This window comes from Lathyrus oleraceus, chromosome 5 (assembly GCF_024323335.1).
Source record: "Lathyrus oleraceus cultivar Zhongwan6 chromosome 5, CAAS_Psat_ZW6_1.0, whole genome shotgun sequence".
Taxonomy (NCBI): Eukaryota; Viridiplantae; Streptophyta; class Magnoliopsida; order Fabales; family Fabaceae; genus Lathyrus; species Lathyrus oleraceus.
The window spans coordinates 218,285,332-218,309,278 of NC_066583.1; the positions used below are offsets into that span (position 1 = coordinate 218,285,332).

Here is a 23,947-nt window from a genome sequence, read left to right on the forward strand (position 1 = left end):
CAGGGGATGTCTTAAGCAAGATGATCTCTTTCCCTTTTATTGGTTTCTTTTGCTGGTTGAGGGTTTGAGTGGTTTGTTGGGTAAGGCGGTACCCCTTGATCTCTTTTTAGGTTTTAAGGTTGGCTCCTCTAATCTTGTGCTTTATCATTTACAGTATATTGATGATACACTGATCTTGAGAAAAGAATTTTTTTAGAATACTTGGGCAATTAATCTAACCTTCATAGTTTTACTTTAGCTTCCAACCTTTGGATGAACTTCTATAAAAGTAAGATGCTATGGATTAATGTCATCCCTGATTTTATGAATATGTTTGATGGTTTCTTGTTGTGTAAGAAAGAGATATTTCCTTTCAAGTATCTAATCCTTCATGTAGGAGTGAACCCCCGTAAATGATCTACTTGGGAGCCCCTTATAAATCGTATCTCTGAAAGGCTTAATTTATGGAGAAATAGATATGTTAGTTTGGGTGTGAGAGTGGTCCTGATGAACTTGCTCCTCAATAATTCTCCATATTCTATTTTTCTTTTTAGAAAATGTCAGTTAAGGTTTGGAAGTTGATTATGAGACTGTAGAGAAAAATTATTTGGGAAAAAGGTTAAAGGTTTATTTGAAATTTATTGGGTATAGTGGACACAGGTCTGTAAACCTAATAGTCAATGGGGGCCAGGTGTTAAAGATCTTCGTATGACCAATCTGATGCTTCTTGGAAAATGGAGGTGGAGGTTGATTTATGAGTAACATGGTTATTGGTATGGAATTTTAGCGACTAAATATGGTTATCATGTTGTATCTTTCAACAATAGAGGAGACATGTTGGTTTTAGAGGAATCTCCAGGAAGTTTGGTGATGGTCTCCCATGTTTTTTTTGAAAACCTTTGGATGAGTCAATTTCATTTGAGAGCTTGGTATCTAATATTGTTCTGAATCTTGGTGAAAAAAGACAATTATGGGGCTTGTTTGGAAGTTTCTTGGGTTTTGGGATATTAGTTTGCATAAAGGTATGTTTGTCTAGGAGCTAGACTTGGCCAGTAATCATGTATTGAATCTTAAGGGTAACACCCATGTTGAATGTGAGGATGCTTAGTGTGGCATCATGTTAAGGATGAAATGTTATGAGTTAAAAGTGCTTATTCATTCATGTCAGATTGTTCTTTTCAGTCTGATGATCCCTTGTTAGGAGTTGGTCAGATCATATATTTTCTCTTAGAAGTCATTTCAAGATAAGGTTACCACCAAGTTTAATCTTTTTTATCGTTGTGTAATTATTGATCCGGCGGGTATTTTGTATGGCCAATTTTAGGGATCTAGGGAGACCGATAACCATATTTCATGACATGTGTGGTAACAATGGATATTTAGAATAAGACATTTAGGTGGTTAGGATGGTCATTGGTGGTTTGTAGAGAGCTTAACTCTTTGTTTTAGTTAGTTTGGTCCCTCTATGGTAGGTCTAAGGTTAGATATAAGTTTATCTTAGTTTGACACTCCGTGATTTGGAATATCTGAAAATATAGAAATGACTATATTTTTGAAGTAAGAAAATGACGAAGGAGGAAAAGTTGTTGAATATGATAATCTTCTTATCATCTAATTTGTATATTGGTAAAACAAGGGATTCTCATTGAACTACTTTTGATGAGTGGATGTTGGAACCTACCATATGTTTAAATAAATAGAGGTTTTTGGATGAGCCTTACAAATATAGGGATACTTGTTTATTATTAGCCAGTGATTTTGCATTTTGTTCTGTTATGAAATCAGAAATAGAGATAGATATGGAAGATACAGTAGAGTAAGGCTTCCGATGTAGTGGAGAGGGAGTGTACCTGCAATGTTAGCACTTAAACACTCAAGTTAGTATGTGATAGGGTAGAGAGTATTCATATTTTGTTTGAAACTTGTTACCTAAAATTGAGTCATTCTCTCTATATAGGGGGAGGAATAACAACCTTGCTGTCTTTCGGACGTGGAATACGGATGAACATTAGATGTGCGTGAGACATAGTTTTCTTGTGCCAAGGTGCATAATTATTATGTGACGAGGAGAAGTATATGGGAAAAAACTATGTATTCAGTTGATAAGTTTCGTCCCGAAATGGCTTATCTCCAAGTTGTCGGTATGAGGGGGGTGTGGTCGGCCCATAACACGTTTCAATTCTCTTTTAATTGTTGATGGGTTTTGATCTCCATATTTTGGTAGTGCGTGTCTTTAGTCTTGGTGATCTAAGACCATCTATTGTTCTGGTTGTTACATATATTATTTCTTACTTATTAATGGTTTGGTATTTTCTTTTATTTATTTTTTCTTTTTCTCTATCTCTCTCTCATTTTGAAGTTGAACGTTTTATAAGGAATGTCTAATATAATATATATATATATATATATATATATATATATATATATATATATATATATATAGCCATTAAATTCTTTTTGCATATTAAGAAGATATCAAGTCAAACATTAGAGTTTGAAAACTCTTTATATAGAGTGATACCCCTCAACTTACAAGTTGATTTTGTAAGGATAAGTTATGTCATACTCTAATATTGTATCAGAGTCTATTGACCAGATAATGGGTCACCTACCGTTTATATCCATACACCAAACTTAATAGAGTGTTGGATGTGAGAGAGTATATTGAGAAGATCGCAAGTCCCACGTTAGTTAGAGATATAACTTGAAAGCTCTTAATAGAGTGACACTCCTCATCTTACAAGTTGGCTTTGTAAGGATGATTTAAGTCCAACTCTAATATATCATCTCACCAAAATAGTTTTGAGTAAATAATATTTTTTTTAAATATAGAGTGATGTAGGAAGACCAACTGCACATATCAAAGAAGTCACGCTTCAGAAAGATTTGACGGGATTTGCGCAAGTTTGGTGTCTGGTGTCAGAATGACTCTTATTATACCTTTTCAGATAGGGAATCGACTCACGAGTCTAACTCACTGCTTTTCTATGATTTATATGCTTTGTAAGCCACCTGAGTTCGTTTCAGGCCCGAAAAAAGCATTTTAATAATTTCCTCAACTTTAGCAATTTTTCGTTTTATTTTCCACAATTTTAGTAATTTCCATTTTATTTATGTTTTTGAATATTTTCAGCATTAGGCTTTCTTTTCAATATTTAAACACTTTTTCGTGTGGCCGTCAATGTTATCTTTTATCATAATAAAATTTAATAGTTTTCTCTTTCTGGTGAATTCCAGAGTTTTATTTAATAGGTTTGTCGCTTGCAAACTTATATTTTGTTCTAGGTTTGATGCTTGTTAATCCTTTGTAATTTTGATTGTGTCAGTTGGTATCAGGGTATGTTTCTCTTATTTATTTTCGTATCTTAATCAACCATGGGAGATCAACCGGTGACTAGAGCATATCTTGTGAGAATTCCGTAACCTTTACCATGATTCTAGCTGCTTTGACTGCACAAATGATGACTTTAGCATATCAAGTGAAAAATGCCAAAAACAATGGGAATCAATGAATAAATATGGGAGCAGAACATATTAGGGTTATGTGGGGTGGAAACAATCGTGTTGTTATTGCTGAAAATTTGAGTTCTATAGAAGAAGAACCCAACGGGGAAGATAGTTAATCATGGGAATCGACATAACCATGACTATCAAATGAAGGATGATATTTCATTATTCTACATAATGATAGGATTGAAGGAGTTTCTGGATTGGAAGATCGACGTTGACAAATTCTTCAATGTTAAGTGCGTCTTTAAGAACAAGCAAGTTAGGATGGTGGCGATCAGGATGAAGAGTATTGCTGCTGTAAGGTGGGATAAACTTTTTGTTCAGTAGCAGAGGAAGAGGAAGGGGACAATCAGAACTTGTTGAAGAATGAAACAGTTGTTGGAACAATTTTTACTGGAGTATTATGAACAAATTCGTTATAAGATGTTTATTTAGTGCGCTCAAAGCAACAGAATTGTGACAGAGTACACAACTGAGTTCCTGCATTTTTCTGAGCGTAATGAACTGAGAGAATCAGATATCCAGGAAGTGGCTCGATAATCAGTGGCTTAAAAGGATCTTTGCAGGAGAATATGAGTTTATAAATTATACAGGCCATGGATGAGGCATCCAGTCTAGGTTTGAAGGAAAAATTGATGAAGAAATCCCCTTAAAACCTCTCATTTTTTGGTATTTCCCTAGAGTAACTTTGAATCAGCAGACGGCAAGGAAAAATATGTAATAACTAGGGATTTCAACCTTGTGAATAAGGGAACTATCAACCATAAAGGTGTGCAGCAGGGTAAAGTACCAGTCCAAAGACAGAATAATCCATATGTAAAACCCAACGGTGACACGTGTTATCGTTTTGCTGGAAGAGGTAACATATTAAATGTTTATCCAACGAGGATAATCATTGTTGTTGTGGAAGAAAAGGAAAAGGAAGAGGAAGAGAAAAGAGAAGAACATGCAGTTGAGAACGATGAATATGCAGGGGTTGAGGTTGCAGAGGAAGAATTTAATGAGAGGGAAAATTTTGTGTTGCAGAGAATGTTACTAGCATCCAAAGATGAAGGGCGTCACAAGAATTTCTTTAAAACACGTTGTTTTATCAAGAATAAAGTGTGTAATCTGATCGTGGATAGTGGCAACACGAAGAATTTGTTGTCCCATAAATTGGAAAATTATTTGAAGTTGTCCATGGATTCCATGAGAAGCCATACATCCTCGGTTTGGTAAGCAAGGGCTCCTAAGTTTGAGTAACACCAACCTGCAGAGTTCCTATCTTCATCAAAAAAATATTACAAAGAAGAGGTACTTTATGATGTTCTTGATATGTATGTTTGTCATATTTTACTTGGTAGGCCTTGGAAGTTTGATGATGATTTCACTTATCGAGGACGAGACAATATGATGATGTTTACACGGGGCACACATAAAATTGATATGACTCTTGTTTTTCACTTTGATAAGAATCCAGAAGAAAATAAGTCTAGTTTTTTTGTGATGACGCATAGTAAAAAGAGGCTTGATGAGGCTGTTAAAGAAACTAATTTTTCTGTCCAGTAGTGATTAAAGTGTTGATGAATGTTATAAAGGATGAAACAACAATTATTGAAGAAGTGTTAGGGATCCTAAATGACTTCAAGGAGTTGACTGCAGATGAACTACCAAATGATTTGCCTCTTATGCGAGACATACACAGGAAAGTAAAAGTTTCCCATGTGGGAGACAATGTGATGGTATTTTTTCGTAAGGAGAGACTTTCAGTTGGTACTTATAGCAAGCTGCAACCATGCAAGTATGGTATGTCCAAAGTAACCCGAAAGATCAATGATAATACTTATGTGGTAGCTCTTTCGAATTCCATGAATATATATAATATTTTCAATGTTGCTGATATTCATGTGTATCAAGCAAACGAGACTCTTTATCAAGAAGAGAATTCAGCGTCGAATTTTTCATAGGCGAATGTGACTGATGTAGGAAGGCCGACTGCGCATATCGAAGAGGAAGTCGCACGTCAGAAAGGTTCAGCAGGATTTGCGCAAGTTTAACGTCCAATATCAGAATGACTCTTTTCGGTAGTAAACCGACTCACGAAAATAGCATTTTAATAATTTTCACAATTTTAGCCATTTTCATTTTATTTTCCACAATTTTAACAATTTTATTTATGTTTCAAGTATTTTTGATATTAGAATTTCTTTTTGGTATTAAACACCAATGCATGTGGCTGTTCAAATGATCTTTTATCATATAATGAATTTGAGAGTTTTATTTGAGAAATTTATGACTTGAAAATTTATGTTTCGTTTTAATCATTGCTATATTATAAAATATTTTGATATGCATGTTATCCTTTGTATATATTAAAAAAGATATCCTATCCATTCCTCGTGCTTCATTTTGTAAAGCACGCATGGGTTGACTGATAATGAAACCTTATTGTATAGTATTTTAGATGAACTGCCATCAATCAATTATTACATTATTATTTTGAAATGCCTCAGTTAGGTTTTGTGAAATGGAGTGAGTACTAGAACAATTCATCAAAATACGGAAACTAGCGTTGAAATTTCTGGATTGCAATTTTCAAATGAACAGTCGCAGTTATTAGTATTACTTTAATACAGATCATTCTTCTGAATTAATGCGACAGCGATGAAGGAGAATTATCCACATATAGTTTCATGTTTCAAGTTTCCTCACCAGTCACCATCGTGTCATTTAAGGCATAAGTCGGAGAAAAGTTACAAATTAAGTGATTGTTGTCTGGGACATACCTCTTGTCCCACGGCTTCATTTTTATTACATATTCAGAAAACCTCTAGCATCTTGTTTTCAATTTTTTCCTGTGTGATTTCTTTATGCATCTCTATTATGTATTAAATCTTTAAAAAAAACTATTTTTTAGAAGTGATTGTGGTAGAGTTTGGATCGGTTTAAACTAAAAATTTATCAAATTTAATAGTAAAATTATTTGCATTCGATTTTAGATGATTAATTAAAAAGATTCAATTCAATCCGTTTCATTTTCATGATGTTTGACTTAAATCAATTTTTGAATATTTAGATTAAAAATTATAATTTTATTATTATTATTATTAATATTATAAAAATATTATAAAAGAATATTTCAAAATAATATATATCATATAATATATTAAATTAAAATTACTCGAAATAAGAATGATTATTATATTTAAAATAAATGAGATATTAAAAATAAATAGATAAACAAAATTAATAAATAATATTTAAATAAATTAAATATAATAATAATAAATAAGCCATGCTAACTAATGCCTATTGATTAAGAATTTTAAATAAATAAAATATTTTTGTTTAGTACATTTTAAATACACACAATATTCTTTTAAAAAATTAATTATTTCACATATTATTAAAAAAACTTATTTTTTTAATTTTTTAAATAATATTTAATATATTTTTTAATTTCTTAACTAGTGGTCGAAAATACTCGTTAGCATTTTTCATATTAAATTAATGCAACTTGTCATTACTAATAAAAATAAATAAATATAAAATATATACATATGATTCGATTCGGTATAGATCAATTTTAAAAAATTAATATAAAATCGTATAAGAGTGTTTTTCATAAAAATGGATTCAAACACATAATAAAATTTGATTTTTTTATCTTTTTAAAATTAATTTACTGTTGTGATTTTGAACCGATTTGAATTTAAATACCTTTAATATTCTCAAGTCAAAATAGTTTTTTTTAATTAACGGTGATTTTATAAAATTATGGAAAAAATTGTTCTTTTAGTTTTGAGTTTTTTTTTCATTCCTTAAATCATGAATGGACTATAGATAAATATTTTTTTTTGTCTTAACATAAAGATAATGCGACTCTTAAACATTTCTCATCAGTTAGTCTATGCTAGTTTTTAAGATTGTAGAATTCAAACAAGTTTTTATTTCGAGTTTGGATTGTATTCGAACAAGTGGCAGAATCCCATAATGTACTCGCATATTCAATATTATAGATAATATATTTTATGATAACAATTTCATCTCACGTATGTAGTACCCCAAAATTTGCCCCCATCTTTGCTTTTGCATCTGACCCATAATATGAGATCCATCTAACCTCATTCATATCTCATGCATATTCATCATCATTCATTCATCACAAATTCAAGGTTTTTGATTAACAAAGCGGGTTTGGATTGGAGATTTCGGTATTGGAGTTGGTAATCCTTGTGGTTTGTTTTGAAGGGTTGGAAACCCTAAATTGGTTCACGACATTAACATATTGTTGGATTTGAGACCTTTGGTCATTGCTTGACACTTGGATCTTTGACCTAGCTAAACCCTGATACATGACTTGTTTTGAGTTGGTTCCAGGCATGTTTGCATTCATATTCCACTGCATCTAATTGGACACAAGTCACTATCATCCATTCACAAAATACATTGGTTCTAATTGGATCACAGTACCATTCTGAACATACATTTTAATCAGAGAAGTCCATTTCATCATCTTTTGCATCAGTCAATTTTTGGTCAACTGTTGACTTTTTGGTCAACCAGTTGACCAAAGTCAACTTGCCATACTCGATCACTGCATTTTAGCATAAGTGTCTATAATCATTTCATCACTGTTTCAAATTGATTCCGGATTCAAAGTAATATTGGAAGTTCAAGTTGATTTTGGAAATTCAAATTGATTTTTGATAAAGCAAATTAATTTGGAAATTCGAATCCATCATTTTTCTAATGGGCCATGAATGTATTGTTCGAGAGTTGGCCCATTTATTCGTCATTGTTTTTCAGCATTAACATGCATTAGGCCCAATAGGTGCAGCCCATTAATCCACTTCATCAAGTCCATGTCCACTCCAAATATCCCATCAATACATCACACATTTTAAAACCAACTTCTAAATCCATGTTAAATCCATTATCCATCTGAAACCAATTCAAACCATTCATTAGCCATGTAACCGAATTAATCCATTTTTTTTCATAATCCTAAATCAATTAACCAATATCCATTTCCATATCCAAAATCCATTCAATAATCCATTTGACCAATTTCTAGATCCATATCCATTTAACTTAACCCATTACAATTTAACCCTATTTCCTAATCTATTCTTTTAAAACCAATTCCAAAACCATTTACATCTTCATGCAAATTTCAACCATAAATTCAATAATTCAATTCCAACATTCATCCTTTAAACATTCTTTAAATTCTCATAAATCATAAAAAAAAAAAAACATTCCATAACGATGAATTAATGTCATTTGAAGACTACGTATTCTCATTCAAAACCTTTCCATAAAATTCATTTCATTCCAAATCATAAGCCAAATCAAACCATGCATTCGATTCAATTTTTAACACTTTAAACCATGTTCAAATCAATACAATCCCTAGTTTCACGCACAAACCATCATTCAATTTCTAAAATTCAACCATTAACATCCATGTTTCGTAAACGTTCAATTTCCGAACTTTCAATTACATAGATGCAATTCCAAATTCCATTTACATACATACATTTACACCTATCTCCAATTTAAGTACAATTTGAATCTATACTTCAATAGCCTATGATTCACTGTTCCAAAACCCATACAATCCATTCCAAAACAGCCCAATTGAATCCATTTTAAGCTCCATTGTAACCCCAAGTCATCCAACGTGATTCATAGCCAAGTGCCAAGCCCTACATAATCTGCCCTGCATTCAAAATGAGACAAATGCATCATTTAGCATTCAATCTAATCAAACATGCATACTCATCAAAATTCAAAGTGCATATGAATAGGTATACATGTTCTAACAAGCATACATCTAGCATCTAATAACAATGCCATGCTTCAGTTCCCAACAGTACACCACCTAACTAAAATCCTACTTAATTCTAAATACAATGAAAGGTAGCAATGTTTGTTCCTAGAAGAATCCTAAGTTCATTCCAATTTAAAACCAACAATATATCGTCATTTTGCTGCTAATATAAACAAAAAAGAGGGGAACTCTTCAAGCAAGGCTGCCACACCAAGTGCAAGAAGATTCTACAACTGCAGCAGGTGGAACATCATGTGACCTCCCACCTGTAGCAACACATCTCAATCCAAAATCTTAAAGTATTAGGTAAATGAGTCATCTCTCTTATAAATCCAACATTTCATCCATTTATAGGTAATGTGGGACTTTACCCACTCACACTTGCACCCAACAGAGTTTTCCATATTTTTTGAGCATGTAGACTCCTTGTGTTCAGATACACAGATTTCACAAACGAAGTTATCATGCCAACTAAAAAATGCATATCATACTAATCAATAACCTAATCTTCGACCTTTGTGACATGAGTTCTGAAATCAAGATGAATTGTCCATATCTATGCATTAATATTTTGAAAATGTAATCAATGTTAATGAAGATGGTCATTGTGGGTTTTGTCTTGTATCGTGGTTAGTAGGTAGCTATGTTAAATCTCACATCATCATTTATATTGATCTTACAAAGGATATAAAAAGTAATCACAAAAGTTATCTCTAGTTGTTTGAGACAGAGAGTCGACTCCCTCAAGTCAAACACGCTCTTACTTCTGAAGGAATCGTCCAACACTTCAAAATAAATGGATCATCATGCTAGATATGAGATCGATTATTGCATAGAATTATAAAATCCTTGTGGATCTACTAACATATAAATTACAAGAATTATATTTTCCATTACGAAGCTCATAAAAAAAAGTGAGCATCTCATTTTCCTTGAATATGTGTGTAATACTCATTTCATGGAGGTAAATTTGTTTCAGTTTTTAGTTTATATTTTGTGTTATTGTTGTTTGTGTAACAATCATAACCTTTGGTACTTATATATTTGAATAAAGACTGCCCAATACCTCCTACAAGTCTAATGTGAGAAAGACACCATCAACTAGAAGCACCAGACCAGGAATGTACACATCTTCCTAGAATGATTGCGTATAACAAACTTAGTCATGTCCATGGTAATGTCATAGTTAGAAATTATGTTATACCTATACAGATTGAAAAATTAATTACAAGTGACAATGGTGATAGAGTATACATAGCCAAAGATTTGTTAAAATGTATATGATTTATGGTACATACATTTTATATATAACATAATATGTTGTTATATTTATTTAACTTAACATTTGATATAATTATTTTTAATTTTATTTTCCTAATTTCTCTAATTTTAGTATGGTCCCCATTCAGATTATACAATCTGAACACCTCTACATGTATTTAGATTGTAGAGTCCAAAATACATAATTAGTTTAAATGTAGTCATCCAAAATATTGTTTTCTTCTTATTTTTTTCTTTCATGGTTTGGATTCTAGAATATGAAATCTTCAAAATTACGCTTGTGGTTCTAGAATTCAAAAATTATTTTAGTCAATTTAATTTTATTTAGAGGTTTCAGTGGATGTTTTATTTTTTGATAGAAGCGTTTGATTTAGAGTTGTGCTTATACGAGATTGGGCTTGCCAAATATAAATTTGTTGGTCCAATCCATTGTAATTTTACGAGCCCAAAAAAATTAAAATTAATGATAATTGCTCATTGCCCTTTGGTATTTCTTTCATATCCTATGAACATCCTAAAATGTCCTCTTGCACCTTTAGGATTTTGAAATACGCCACACAATACAACAAACCAAGTCCACTCAAAACAAACCCAATACAAAAGTATACATGTTTGGATATTTATCTATGAATATACTCTTTGGATATTAAAATCCGAATACATCTCAAAGATCAGAAAGTCAAATATGGACAATCATGATTCATACGTTACAAATTATCAAATCCTTTCACTTACGATCATATAGAATTTTTCGATAAACCCTCCCAAAAATATTGCATTCATATTCAATAATTTTTCTTGCAAACAAAATTCTTTTGTATTTCGACATAAAAAATATCATAATTGTCTAAAATTACAAGTAACGTACATATCTATCAATGATGATCATTATATAAATCTAGTTTTATCAAGAATATCATCCTAATAGTACTATTCAGACATATCATGAGAGTGAAATTTGGAGCATTTGAGTGAGTGGTTGAATTGTCTTATTTTCCGTGGTTGTAGGTATGGTGCACTATGATGCTGTGAACAAATCTAATGCATTAAATGATGCTGTTTTGGAAGATCCCTAACCAATTGCTGTACACGTTGATGTTGGAAAAGAATTTAGCACTAAACAAAATGGTAATTAATTAAATATATAAGACCAACAAGTACATGTTTCCTCTTCTATAAATTTTGGGTGTTACTTCTACATAGATTGCTTGCTCAGTTTGCTTTGAGTTTTTGGAAGGTGAAAAAGAGGATAATGTTACATGGGCTTTGGAGATGTAACGTAATATGTTGAATGGTTCTGAAAATATGCCATAAGTGATTGTCAATGATCGCGATATCTCAGTGATGAATTTTGTTGCAAAAAGGTATTTCCTACATCCAACATCCATACTTTGTTACATGAACATATGATTAAATGAGTATGTAGGGAAGCTGCCAAATTAGGTTTTAGGATATTTATCGTGAGTTTGGATTCTGGTTCCGATAGAAGACATACATTTGCTACAATGAAAAGCAAAAGAAGTGACCAGTATAAAGAACCTATACGGAAGTTGAAACGTGATGAACACCAAAATAAGAAAATGTGAATGTCATTTTAAGTTGTGTAGGTACCATAAGTAAAATAATACTTGGACATTTGTATTCTTTATGGTCTACATAATCATGTATTTAGTAACAAGTTAGCTAATCATCCGATTGCTTGTCATCTAAATTTTGAAGAGAAAAAATTTATTTCTAAGATGACAATGAACATGGTTCAACCCAAAAACATACTCAAAAAACTTTTACAAGGAAAAGACGCAAATTTGTATTAAATATTAAACAAATATACAATATTAGCCACCAAAACAACAAGGCGATAAAGGGTCCAAGATCTTAAATGCAACAGTTGTTGAAAGTGTTGGATATGCATCATTATGTATATAGGTAAAAAGTGTGAGGATGGAAAAACTATTCAAAATATACTTTTTACTCATACTTATTCCATCAAGTTGTTTAACATATTTCCTATAGTATTGGTAATTGGTTCAACATATAAGACCAACAAATACATGTTTCCTCTTCTATAAATTGTTGGTGTTACTTCTAAAAAGATGATTTGATCAATTTGCTTTGCATCTTTGGAATGTGAAAAAAAGAGGATAATGTTACATGGACTTTGGAAATATATTGCAATATGTTGAAAGATTCTGAAAGTATTCCACAAGTGATTATCATTTATCATGATATCTCACTGATGAATTTTGTTGCAAAGGTATTTCCTACATCGTATGATTTCCTATGTGGGTATCATATAATAATAAATGTGAGAAGTAGGATTAAGATAATTTTGGTAAGCAAACCAATCAAGGGTGGATATGAGAAAATGGTAAAATATAGTCAAATAGTGGAACCTATAATGGATGTCCGGAGTGTCATAATCAATTCTTTTATAGAGGAGTTATACGTTGAAGATGTCATACAGTTCAAAAGTGTGTGCGCGAAATATCTGAATTTATTGGAATATGTTGAAAGTATAATATTAAACCAGGTGAAGGAGAAAATTATTTGTGCATGGATCGATCAAATTAGAAGCCTTAGAAATACCATAACTAATAGGGTTGAGTCTGTTCATGCTACATTGAAGAGCTGGTTGGGAAATAATAAGGGTTTTTTTTGTACGAATTGGGAATCAGTGAATCAAATGATTGAAATGAAACATAATGAGATACATACATCATATGGTTGTAATATCATAGTATTATAACATAAATTCAAAGAGAAATTCATGTATTCGTAGTTGGTCGACAATATATCTCGAGCGGGATTGAACTTTATCTATCATGAATTTGTGTGAGCAGAGAAAATATGTTCAAATATCTTCAAGTGTGGTTGTACACATAGAAGGGCATATGGTCTTTCATGTGCTTGCTTAATTCCAAAAAGACGAAACTTGATATACCTATATGTATGGATGAGGTAAACACATATTGGAAAAGACTTCAGTCTGATGATGATGGTGTGATAAGGGATGGTAAATAAAAGATCTCTATTATGACATAATGAGAGGTAATTCAAGAGATATTTTTGAAAGTTGATTATAACATGAAATTTCACATCAAAGAGCACCTGCACAATATAGCATATCCAGAAACCACTGATATAAAACCGCCGACATAATCGGTAAAACCTAAGGGTGCTCACGTAAGGTGTCCCACTAGGGGTTGCCTTCCTGAAACTCTCTTTTACTTAGGGAATCTTCTCCAATAGTGACAATGCAATGTCATATAGGTAAGACATCTATGAAATGACCAACTCTTGTATGTTCTTCCTCTAATATCTTCTAATGAGCTGGCCTTGGAGAATCTCTCATTGTCATTGGTGTCTGGTAAGTATGGGAAACTCTGTAAAATCATTAGATATAATTGTATAATGCATTCCTTGGACTAGGAGCTGCAACACTACATACATCCTCTAGTACCAAATATGCAGGTAATCTACAAATTGCACATCAATATCTCTATGAAAGATTTTGTAAGGCGCAACCAATATGGGGTCCCTAGGTATACCCTGCAAAAAACCAAATTTTCTCAGTACTCGCTTGGGAAAATGTGGGTACATATATGGTGACTTGCAAGCCAGCCATTGAGAGTACCGACATATATCCTCCAATGTCAATGTCTAACGGTGCACACCATATGGTGTGAAACAAATATTATCTGCTAGAATGCAGTCAAGGGCATGTTTATAGGGCTCGATCGTTGGATTCTCTCTGAGTGGGATAATCAAGCATGCACATGGCAACTCCTTAATGTAGTCGGTAACATACTGCACCAGGCGATAAGGGCAAAATGCAACAAAATCCATGCCTGAAAATGGTTTACATGAAAATCATTAATATAAAAGTATAAGTAATGTGAAATTTATAATTAACGTGAAATTAATCATTAACATGTATGTAAATTACCTAGAATAGACAGTAGCTTCCTTTGATTTGTCTCGTCTTCCATTGATTAGTTGCATCTAACTTAGAATATATGTAAATCAAACAAGATACTCCCCTAATTATACTTGTGAATCCTTTCTAAGTCTATGAAGTAGTTAAGATAGAAAACATCAGTATAGGTCACACTTTTGCCCACAAATATCGCCATGTCAACCAAAAACAAAAATTATGTCTTCAATGCACATTTTCTATGATAGGCGACATATGCATCATCACCAATATTATTGTAAGAGACAATCAAGTTGCCTATGTGATTATCCTTTAGAAATGAAAACCTGGCATGCGCTCCTCGGGTATCTATAATCTCCTTTTATGAATCACCTGAATTAACTCCTAATTGTTTCAGCAATAAGTCTAGTGCCTCGTATCTCTGAATTGAAGAGTGATCCGACAATCTTCCTGTAACCGAAAGATGAAGGGCACACAGTATATTATTCATAATAATACTTGTCTCACCAATGGAAAGATGAAATGATTACGTCTTTGAGTGTCATCTCTCAACAAATACCGACAAAAGATCATGGTCGATGTAACCATGTCTTGTCCAGCAAAAGTTCTTCAGTTCATATGCTTCTAATACTTCTGTAAGCCATGGTTCATTTGGCTGAGGCAACTTTGATATATTTTTACCATGATTTATACACTTCAGTGTGTCATGGTACTGCAAAAATAAATATATCAACGTCATACGGTTCAATTAGTATAAAATAGTTGCTTAAAAACATAAGTAAATATTTATTATATCTCTTTTTCCCGTATGTGATCCGTGACATGGTATGCATATCGAGGGAGTAATGACATATCATATTGGCCACCAAGAAAACCCCGAGGTGCGACAACATCAGGTCCGATTGGAGGATGTGCAATAAGAGCATGTAAGACAATAACATGTGCATCGTCATGTGCTGGAGGTTCATGAACATGAGACGATGATCCCTCAGCAACACCAGATGATTGTTCAACTACACAAGAAGATCTACCTTTTTTCATACGCTCTGAAGCATGTTGAGACAAATGATCCTGCTTGTACCTTAGTTGTTCGTCAGTCATTTTTCTATAATCTCACAAGACAAGACATATCATAATCACAGTTAGAGTACATTTCAAAATTGAACAAACCAATACCAAATGAAACCTAAACAAAATGATTTTAGAGAACATAACAAATATTATTTTCAAAAAAACTGCTCAAAACAAAACTGAATTAAAGAAACAAAACTAACTTAAAGACCAGAGATAGTATCTGGAATTTAAACTCTGTATGACACATCCAAATTTTGATATTTGTACAAACAATTCAAACTTTAAAATTCGTGTAAGATAGAATTCGTGGTAGACTTCTTACTATCATAAACACTAACCCCCAAATGTCTCAAATTCAAATCAAAATAAAGTAGGACAAAAATGATATAATATTTCTATAAGATGGAATATAATGTAGTTCAATTAAAAATTAGGAAAAAAATTGCATGCATCAAAACCAGAAGAAAAAAAAATAAGGTGGGGATGAGAAACTTATCAAATATTCTTCAAATGTGAGAAATAAATTATCATAATTGATTAAGGGACTTAATTTGAATGAGAAAGAGTAGAAATTGAGAGTTTTTTTTTAAAACTTCTCACACAAAGTTTAGTGGATTACATTTTTTTAGACTTTTGATTTCAAATGTTAGAGGATGAGGAGGGAAAGACTAATCATGTTATGTTAAAGGGTGTATCCGAATACCAATATCCAGACAAATATATTTTTGTATTAGGTGTGTAAACTTAATTTATTGTATTGTGTGTATATTTTTGTATTAGGTGCGTAAACTAAATTTATTGTATTGTGTGGTGCATTCAAAATTCAAAATCCAAAAAGTGCGAGTGGACATTTTCAGATTTTCAGAGTGAGAAAAATACAAGATATTACTATTTACTAAGTTTTTTTTAAGTGTATACGCCCCGGTGTTATTTAAAATAAACAAATATTCATTTTGATTAATATTTAATTTGAATTTTTCTAATAAAAAATATATATATAAATTAGGTTATATGGATATGGTTTTAGTTGGGCACTTGGTATTTTTGGTTACAAACAAAAAGAAAAAGAAATAACAGTCGCAGCCAAAGAAGTGAAGGTATCATCTTGTCACTAGTCAATGAGTGTTATTGTGTTATAAACATATTTAATAATCTGATAATGAACAAAAATAGTGATATATCATGTACAAAAAAAACCAACCCACTTACATAAGGTCTTATTAAGAAGTAGGTAGGTGCATTGATAAGTTGATATGAATAAGAAAAAAACAAATAAAATAGAATTATCTAGCTGATGGAAGACAGCCATTTGACAAATCAGGGCTCTCAATTTCAAGAAAACTTGTAAGCAAAGTTTTCCTTGAAGATTGTGGTTTTGAGTCACCTGAGGATGATAATTTCATTTGACTTTCTGTTCCTTTCTCTATCTTAGAAGCATCTTGTATTGCCAAAATCACTTCTTGCATCCTTGGCCTAGAGGCACCATGTGGTTCTACACATTGCATGGCTATTTCAGCAACCCTCCAAATTGATTCAGTTTTCACATTTCCAATCAGCAAAGGATCCATAATGCTTATTATATCCCCTTTTCGAATTAACGATCGTGCCTGCCAAAACAATATTTTAGTCATATAACTTGTTTTCATAAGTTATTATGGAGACCTTACGAAAATATGCTGAATATAACTTATGGACAAGCTTGTTTACATAAGTTATCTCAAACAGTTTCACAAGTGCTTATGCCAACATATAAGCTCAAATAAGTCAATTCAGTGAGGCTGCAAGATCAACATACCCAATGAACTATATTCATTTCTGGACCATAATCTTCTGGTGATACCGGCTTCTTTCCAGATATCAGTTCCAGTAGAACAACTCCGAAACTGTATACATCACTCTTTTCGGTCAGTTGTTGATTTGCATAGTACCTATTAATATGGAGAGAAAAATGAGCTCAACATGTTTAAGAAAAACAATGCTGTTGATCGTGGAAACACAACGGTAATGTCTTACTCAGGATCCAGGTATCCCACAGTTCCTCTTGCAACACTTGATATATGAGTTAAATCTTCTTCGGCAAGTCTTGAGAGTCCAAAATCCGACACTTTTGCTCTCATATTGATGTCTAGGAGAATGTTGCTCGTCTTTACGTCTCGATGAATAATACTAGGATTGCATCCTGTGTGTAAGTATTCAAGACCTATAGAAATAGATATTTTGTCATTTAAATGTTTATTCGGAAAAAGGAAATACTAAAAGTTACTTATGGACCAAGGAATTAATCGATGTCGTTGATCAACCTTTGGCAGAATCTTCTGCAATTCGAAGCCGAATTAACCAGTCTAATTGCTTCTGACTCGAACATTCTGTAAAAGCATTGGAATTTAAATCATGATATATTTTTTTCACCAAGTATGTAGATGAATACAAGGGTGTAGAATTAAACCATGAATGTGATCTCTTAGAGTGCCATTGTGCATATACTCATAAACAAGAATATGCTGATATTCTTCTTCGCAATATCCAATCAGAGGAACCAAGTTTCTGTGATGAATTCTTGATAGGAGGGCTACCTGCAGTTGCGACCTTACAATCAATAAGGTAAAATTCAAAGACACAAATCTTTTGATTCAAGTAAGAAAGAACGCTACCTCGGTTACAAATTGATGGTTCCCATGGCTTGATGGATCAGTCATAGTCTTAACTGCGATCTCTTTTCCGTCTTTCATTTTTCCATAATAGACAGATCCAAAGCTTCCTTTTCCAATTTTCTTTGAAAAATTGTTTGTAGCTTCTCTCAAATCTGAGAGATTAATATAGTATGCAGTGCCTTCATCCATTAAATTCCCATCTCGGCCGAAAGAGTATCCAGTTAAATGTTTAGTACTACTGCGTCCCGGAATACCTGAGCACAATAAGGCTTTAACTATAGAAATTTATTATTTATAATTTTCAAGAAAAAAAGTATTAGATTTGACTTGTTTTTTCACGAACCTTTTTCATCACTTTTCTTTTGAGAAGCCTTTCTCCTTAGGTAATGTAATAACAACAAACTCCCTATGAACAAGACTAGTAGAATCACTAGTACTCCGATCGAAACTCCTATTATCAACTGAAAATGCTTTTTGCTCTTTCTATGTAGTTCAGGATTATCATCATAGCTGAAAGAGAAAATAAATTTCTATCAGTGTCACTTCAAACTAGATATCGATAAACTAGTCGGAAAAAACTCTTGACCTATTACATTCATACTGATGTTATTTAAGTTCATGTTCAATGAGTCTTTAGCATCTGATTCTAAATTGATCTGATATCAGAAACTATGCTTTTGCTGAGCTTACATGAAAGTGATTTTTGAAGACAATAATCCTGCTGGTATTTCCCCGATAAATGAGTTATTCTGTATGTACCTATCATAGATACATTCATAAATGTTATGAGGCTAACAACAAAAATGCTACAAGTTGTTCCGAAAGTAGAGATAATAAATATCGATGAGTAAACGCTACATACAATGCTTGTAAACTTGGCAAGCTACCGAGGTAAGGCGGTAGTGGACCGTTCAACTTATTGTTCTCTAGATGTCTGCATATCATTATTGGAAGAAGAAAAAAATTAAAGAGAACAAAAAGAAGAAGAGTGTTTTCCAAGATATTGATTCCAAACTAAAGAACTTACACAATCTTTAGATTGATAAGATTGCTCAGGTCAGGTAATTTTCCTGTAAGCGAGTTTCCGTCTAACCACCTAAGAAAACAATAATATATTACAAAAGCTAAAATAAATAAAAGCATTTTCTGTTTCGAAAGTGTTTTACTTACAATTCTTCCAAGGTGTCCATGTTGTTGAGCTCTTGTGGAATTTCACCGGTCACGTTCCTTCTTGACAAGTTTCTAATTCAAGTTATTGCAATCAGTAAAAACATGTACTGTTTTAATTTCAAAAAGTTATGTGAACAACAGGAACGTTTGATTGCAATTTTTCATCATGCTTCTTCTGACTTACGTTTTTCTGGGTTATAACTACATCGCTAGCTCGCACTCTATAGCATTAACTTTTGGATATCGAAATTCTAATGTCTTTAAAAACAGCTGCCATAGATGGCTCAACCAATCACTAGATACTTAGCATGAAATGGAAGTGTCAACAAAAAAGGTATAGAGACTTTACATCTTTGTAATTCTTGGAGGTGTGGCGGTGCTACAGTTCACCCACTCCCATGGGGTTGGAACACAAGGATCGCCTTCGTTCTTTGGGATAATTTCATCAGACAAGGAAGCAAATGCATTTACAGAATTTGCTGTAAAAACAAAAGTACGGTTAGCAATTTGTTCATTTGATACACATTCTTGATTCCTATTTCTGTAACTAATAATATGTTATAATTTGTATCTGTAACTATTCAAATATTATATCAAATTCTTGAATACATGCACCAAAACATCTATTTTTCCGAAATACACACTGATATTAATAAGAACTTACAATCTTGCTTGAAGGTCTTTGAAGCAATTTCTTGATATTTGCTTATTTCCATAGCATTTAGTAGAGGCCCTCTAGTAGAATCGCGCGTCCTCTTAAACGAGAAGGAAAGAACAAACTCCAGACTCACATTCATGTAACTTGGTTCGTAAAGGGTGTAACTACCATTAGCATTCTCCGCTATGTTCACCACTGCATTGCTATAGTCAGGTATATAAGGTTGCTCCAATTTGAATTTCCTAGTCTCATTCTGACCCAAATCTTCAATTTCTGCTAAGTAAGCATAAGCTCTAGCATTGGCGGGAAAGTCTTCTAAGTTGAGTCTGTAACTAAGTAATCCTTTTGTACCAACCACTGCAGTTTGCATCACCTTAACCGGGGGGTATTCTCTTGTCTCTATTCCTATGTTCCTTGTTGTGCTAATTCTTTCTGTGCCTGTTGCTACTCCAACTAGATAATTTTGTCTTTTTACAAGATCGGACTCCCATATTCTATCATATGGATCCTCTGGATACCTGATGAACATTAGGTAGATAAATCAAGCCGACGAAACCAAATATATGACTTTTTGAATTTTAGAATTCTTAATCACATGTAGTTTCTATAACACAATTTTGGGAACTAATATTCATTGATCCAAAAGGACTAATATAATCTGAGACTTTCAATTGCTGTGACTGTTAGAGCAACCCTAGTTCAAAAGATAACCGATACAATTTTGTTAACACGCATGATTTGATCACATAGTTCGACCAATTTTGTTTACGTCTCTGACCACATGGTGACCACAACAGTGTCTTTCCATTGTTCAAGCTTAGTGTTACAAATTACAACTAGTGTTTAAATATTATAGTCCAATTTATAAGATTACCCCTGAAGCATATTGCAAGGGTCAAAGTCCCCCGACATCCCCAGGTCACCGTCACCGCCCAACAAACGAATGAGTCAAGCCTACAGCCCAACTTGTGTTTAAATACTACGGTCCCATTTAAAAGATCACTTGTCCACTTATCAGAAAACTATGAGTTATTCCTGTTCTGGGCCACTCACAAGGCCCACACATCAAGGCCCAATAGTAAGCCCTACGATGAAAGGCGCGGGGAACAGGTACGACCTCACTCAAGCATAGAGCACATGATTCTGACTTCCTGTCAACTTCTCACCGTCGGATCTAATCAGACGGTGGTCCACACGAAACGCCGGATCAAGCGGAAGCAGTTCTAACCGCCTTCCATATATAAAGTTCTGCACGTGCCGAGATCCAGGTATTCTACTCATTCTCCCACTAAACCTACTTCTCATTCATTCACTGACTTGGGCGTTAAGAGTGTTAACCTCACAGGTCTACCCCGCTCCACCGCATCGGAACCTCACTCCACCGCACGTGAACCCTATCTCACTCCATCATCAACTATTTCTAGTTCCTGAACGAACAATTCCCAACAGTTACGGATTTAAAATATGAACAATTTCATCAACTAATTCAACATCATCTTACAATTTCACGGACTAAATCGATGATTCGCCATAAGAAAATATAAGAAAAAACCACCATACCTAACAGCATCCTCAGTTGGAGCACCAAAATTAATTCTTGCAGCCACTTTCAAGAAAAAATCATCCTCAAAATCAGTAGCATACATAGAAAGATTCAACGGCCTAAGCTCAAGAGTAGATATAAAAGGAGAACCAGTAGTAGCACAACACACACAAACATCAACAGAATTCAAAGGAGCCCTAAAAATCATTTCCTTAACATAAACTCTTGAATCATCATAAATTGACACAGTAGCCCATTTAGTTGCATCCAAATAAAGCTGAAACTGAGGGTATGTATCTCCATTTTCCAAACTCCCATACTGAAAACTTGCTCTTACCAAGTACCTTCTTCTCTCCTCAGTCTCAAGTGTATAACAGTATTTTCTACTATCAGTTGGGAAATCTCTGCGTTTCTCATACTGAACTTTGTTCCCATTAGGGTTTCTCACTTTCACTGTCTCACCATTTTTCATTATCTCAGAATCTGAAATCCATGTAATCCCTGTGGTTGTGTCTGTGTAGTTAGTTCTTGTTCCTCCACAATCAATGCTTATAAACTCTGCAATCCAAGGACAAAAGTTTAGAACAGCATAATCATTATACTACATAAAATGCATGGCTAGGTGCATTATACATATACCTTGAAGTTGTGAAGTTGTGTATGATATTGACAAAAGAAGTGTGAAGAGAAAGAGAGAAAATAAAGACATTGAATTTGGGAAGAGAACAAAGTAGTAATGATAATTTGGATCAATAAATTTGGTTGATTGAACAAAATTAATTGCTTGTTTGAGATGAGAACATGAAACAGCTTTCTTCCACTTAATGGCTTTTTTGCTTTAAGTCTTTAACTTTACATATTGATAGTTGTTTTGTATGGCTTTCTTTATCTGATTTTTGGAATCTTCTTTTTCTTTGAGAAAATAAGACTACTTGTTACTTTTCCTTTTTTTTTCTTTCTTTTTTCTCTTTACTCTCCTAAAATGGGCAATAATGAATGAAATTAGTATCATTTTTCTTGAGGATTTTTAAAGCTATTTTATGGATTACTATCGCACCTTGTAAAAATAAAATAATATTCTTAAATTTTGGAGATGCATATTCAGACGCATCCCAACTAAATATATTTTTAAATCAGGGCCTAAGTCAATGTGAAAAAAATCACGAAAATACATCTTCTTGTACATTACAATAATGCATCTCCGAACACTATTTGTTTAAAATCGCAGCAGAGTCTTTTCTTTCCTCGCTTCTAAAAAAATAACTCTAAACCACTTAAGTTTCTCAAACTCTCTCAACTCTCATTCTCTCAAAATCATTCAACCAACTTCAAAGCTTCTTCCATCAACATCAAGTTCATCAAAGAGCTCATTCAACACAAAAGTAACTCACAATTTGTATATTTTTTTATTTTTCTAAACCTTTTTTAGTTTTTGTATAAATTTGTAGAAATTGATGATTAAGTTATGAAATAGATAGTTTATACATGTTTGATAGTTTATACATAATTCGAAGCGTGTTTGATAGGTAGTTTTATTGATCAATGCACTATTTTTACTGTTTGGGGGGACATTCCGTCATTGACGCTGATGAAAGTTGTAGAAAATTTCAGAAATACATCTTCAAAAAATTTCAACATTTTCATTCCCTGAAATCGGAGATGCATCTCCGAAGTTTTTTAGTGCGTTTTTTTGCCAATTTTTGCTTGTACTGATTGTGTAACGCTTGTGTGGTTTACTTACATGCATTATGGCTAATAGGCAAGACCGATTGGGGCACAACAAGATTGCATATCATGTATCTGTTCAAAGAGAAAAGCGTCCACCATCGCAGGCTCCTGTTACCCTTAGCCTGGTTGATGCGAAGGCGTCAGCTTCTGGAGCTCATGTATCTCCATTTTCTTCTTCCCTTAGGAGACGGGTGTCAGCTACTCATGCATCTCTACCTACATCTTTCTATAGGCGACGAGTTTCACCTATTCAGGCATTCGAGGCAACAGTGGTACTCGAGTCACCGGAGGTACCTCAGACACTAGAGGTACTTGAGGCACCCCAGACACAAGAGGCAACATAGGTACTTGATGCATCCCAGGCCCAATAGGCAATAGAGGCACCCTAGGCATCACAGGGGTTCAGAGGAGGCCCGTCAGACTTGTCATTGTTGCCTCCTTATCCGGACCATATTTCCATACATGTCTGAGACTGAGAGGTAAAATTTATTTGGATTCGTTCTTTTTAATATATGCTTGTTATAATATTAAAAGTTTCTGAAAATGATTTATTTTTCTGCAGGACCGTGATCCACTAAAATTTTCCGCTTAAACCTGACCAACC

The 23,947-nt window shown here is 33.2% G+C and overlaps 1 protein-coding gene across 2 annotated transcripts; it reads right to left on the minus strand.

Moving 5' to 3' along the window:
- Positions 1-16,698: 16,698 nt before the first annotated feature.
- LOC127083047 (probable LRR receptor-like serine/threonine-protein kinase At1g67720) lies at positions 16,699-22,523 on the minus strand. Of its 2 annotated transcripts, none has more exons than XM_051023280.1 (15): positions 22,255-22,523; positions 21,633-22,173; positions 20,079-20,590; positions 19,764-19,893; positions 19,415-19,486; positions 19,272-19,340; positions 19,107-19,178; positions 18,935-19,003; positions 18,588-18,754; positions 18,245-18,498; positions 18,040-18,166; positions 17,894-17,959; positions 17,607-17,793; positions 17,389-17,521; positions 16,699-17,200 (listed from the first exon to the last, which is right to left on the minus strand). In XM_051023280.1, the coding sequence occupies exons 1-15, from the start codon at positions 22,322-22,324 to the stop codon at positions 16,877-16,879; spliced, it is 2,793 nt and encodes a 930-aa protein (XP_050879237.1). In that variant the 5' UTR covers positions 22,325-22,523; the 3' UTR covers positions 16,699-16,876. The 2 variants fall into 2 exon arrangements, with proteins under 2 accessions (XP_050879237.1, XP_050879235.1); XM_051023278.1 differs by having other exon boundaries at positions 18,245-18,513.
- Positions 22,524-23,947: the final 1,424 nt, after the last annotated feature.

Coding starts and splice junctions, on each gene's coding strand:
- LOC127083047 (XM_051023278.1), bottom strand. CDS start 22,324: ATGTCTTTATTTTCTCTCTTTCTCTTCACACTTCTTTTGTCAATATCA. Junction 18,514..18,587: donor AAAGAAAAGTGATGAAAAAG/GTTCGTGAAAAA, acceptor CTATAGTTAAAG/CCTTATTGTGCTCAGGTATT. Junction 18,167..18,244: donor ACCATCAATTTGTAACCGAG/GTAGCGTTCTTT, acceptor TCGCAACTGCAG/GTAGCCCTCCTATCAAGAAT.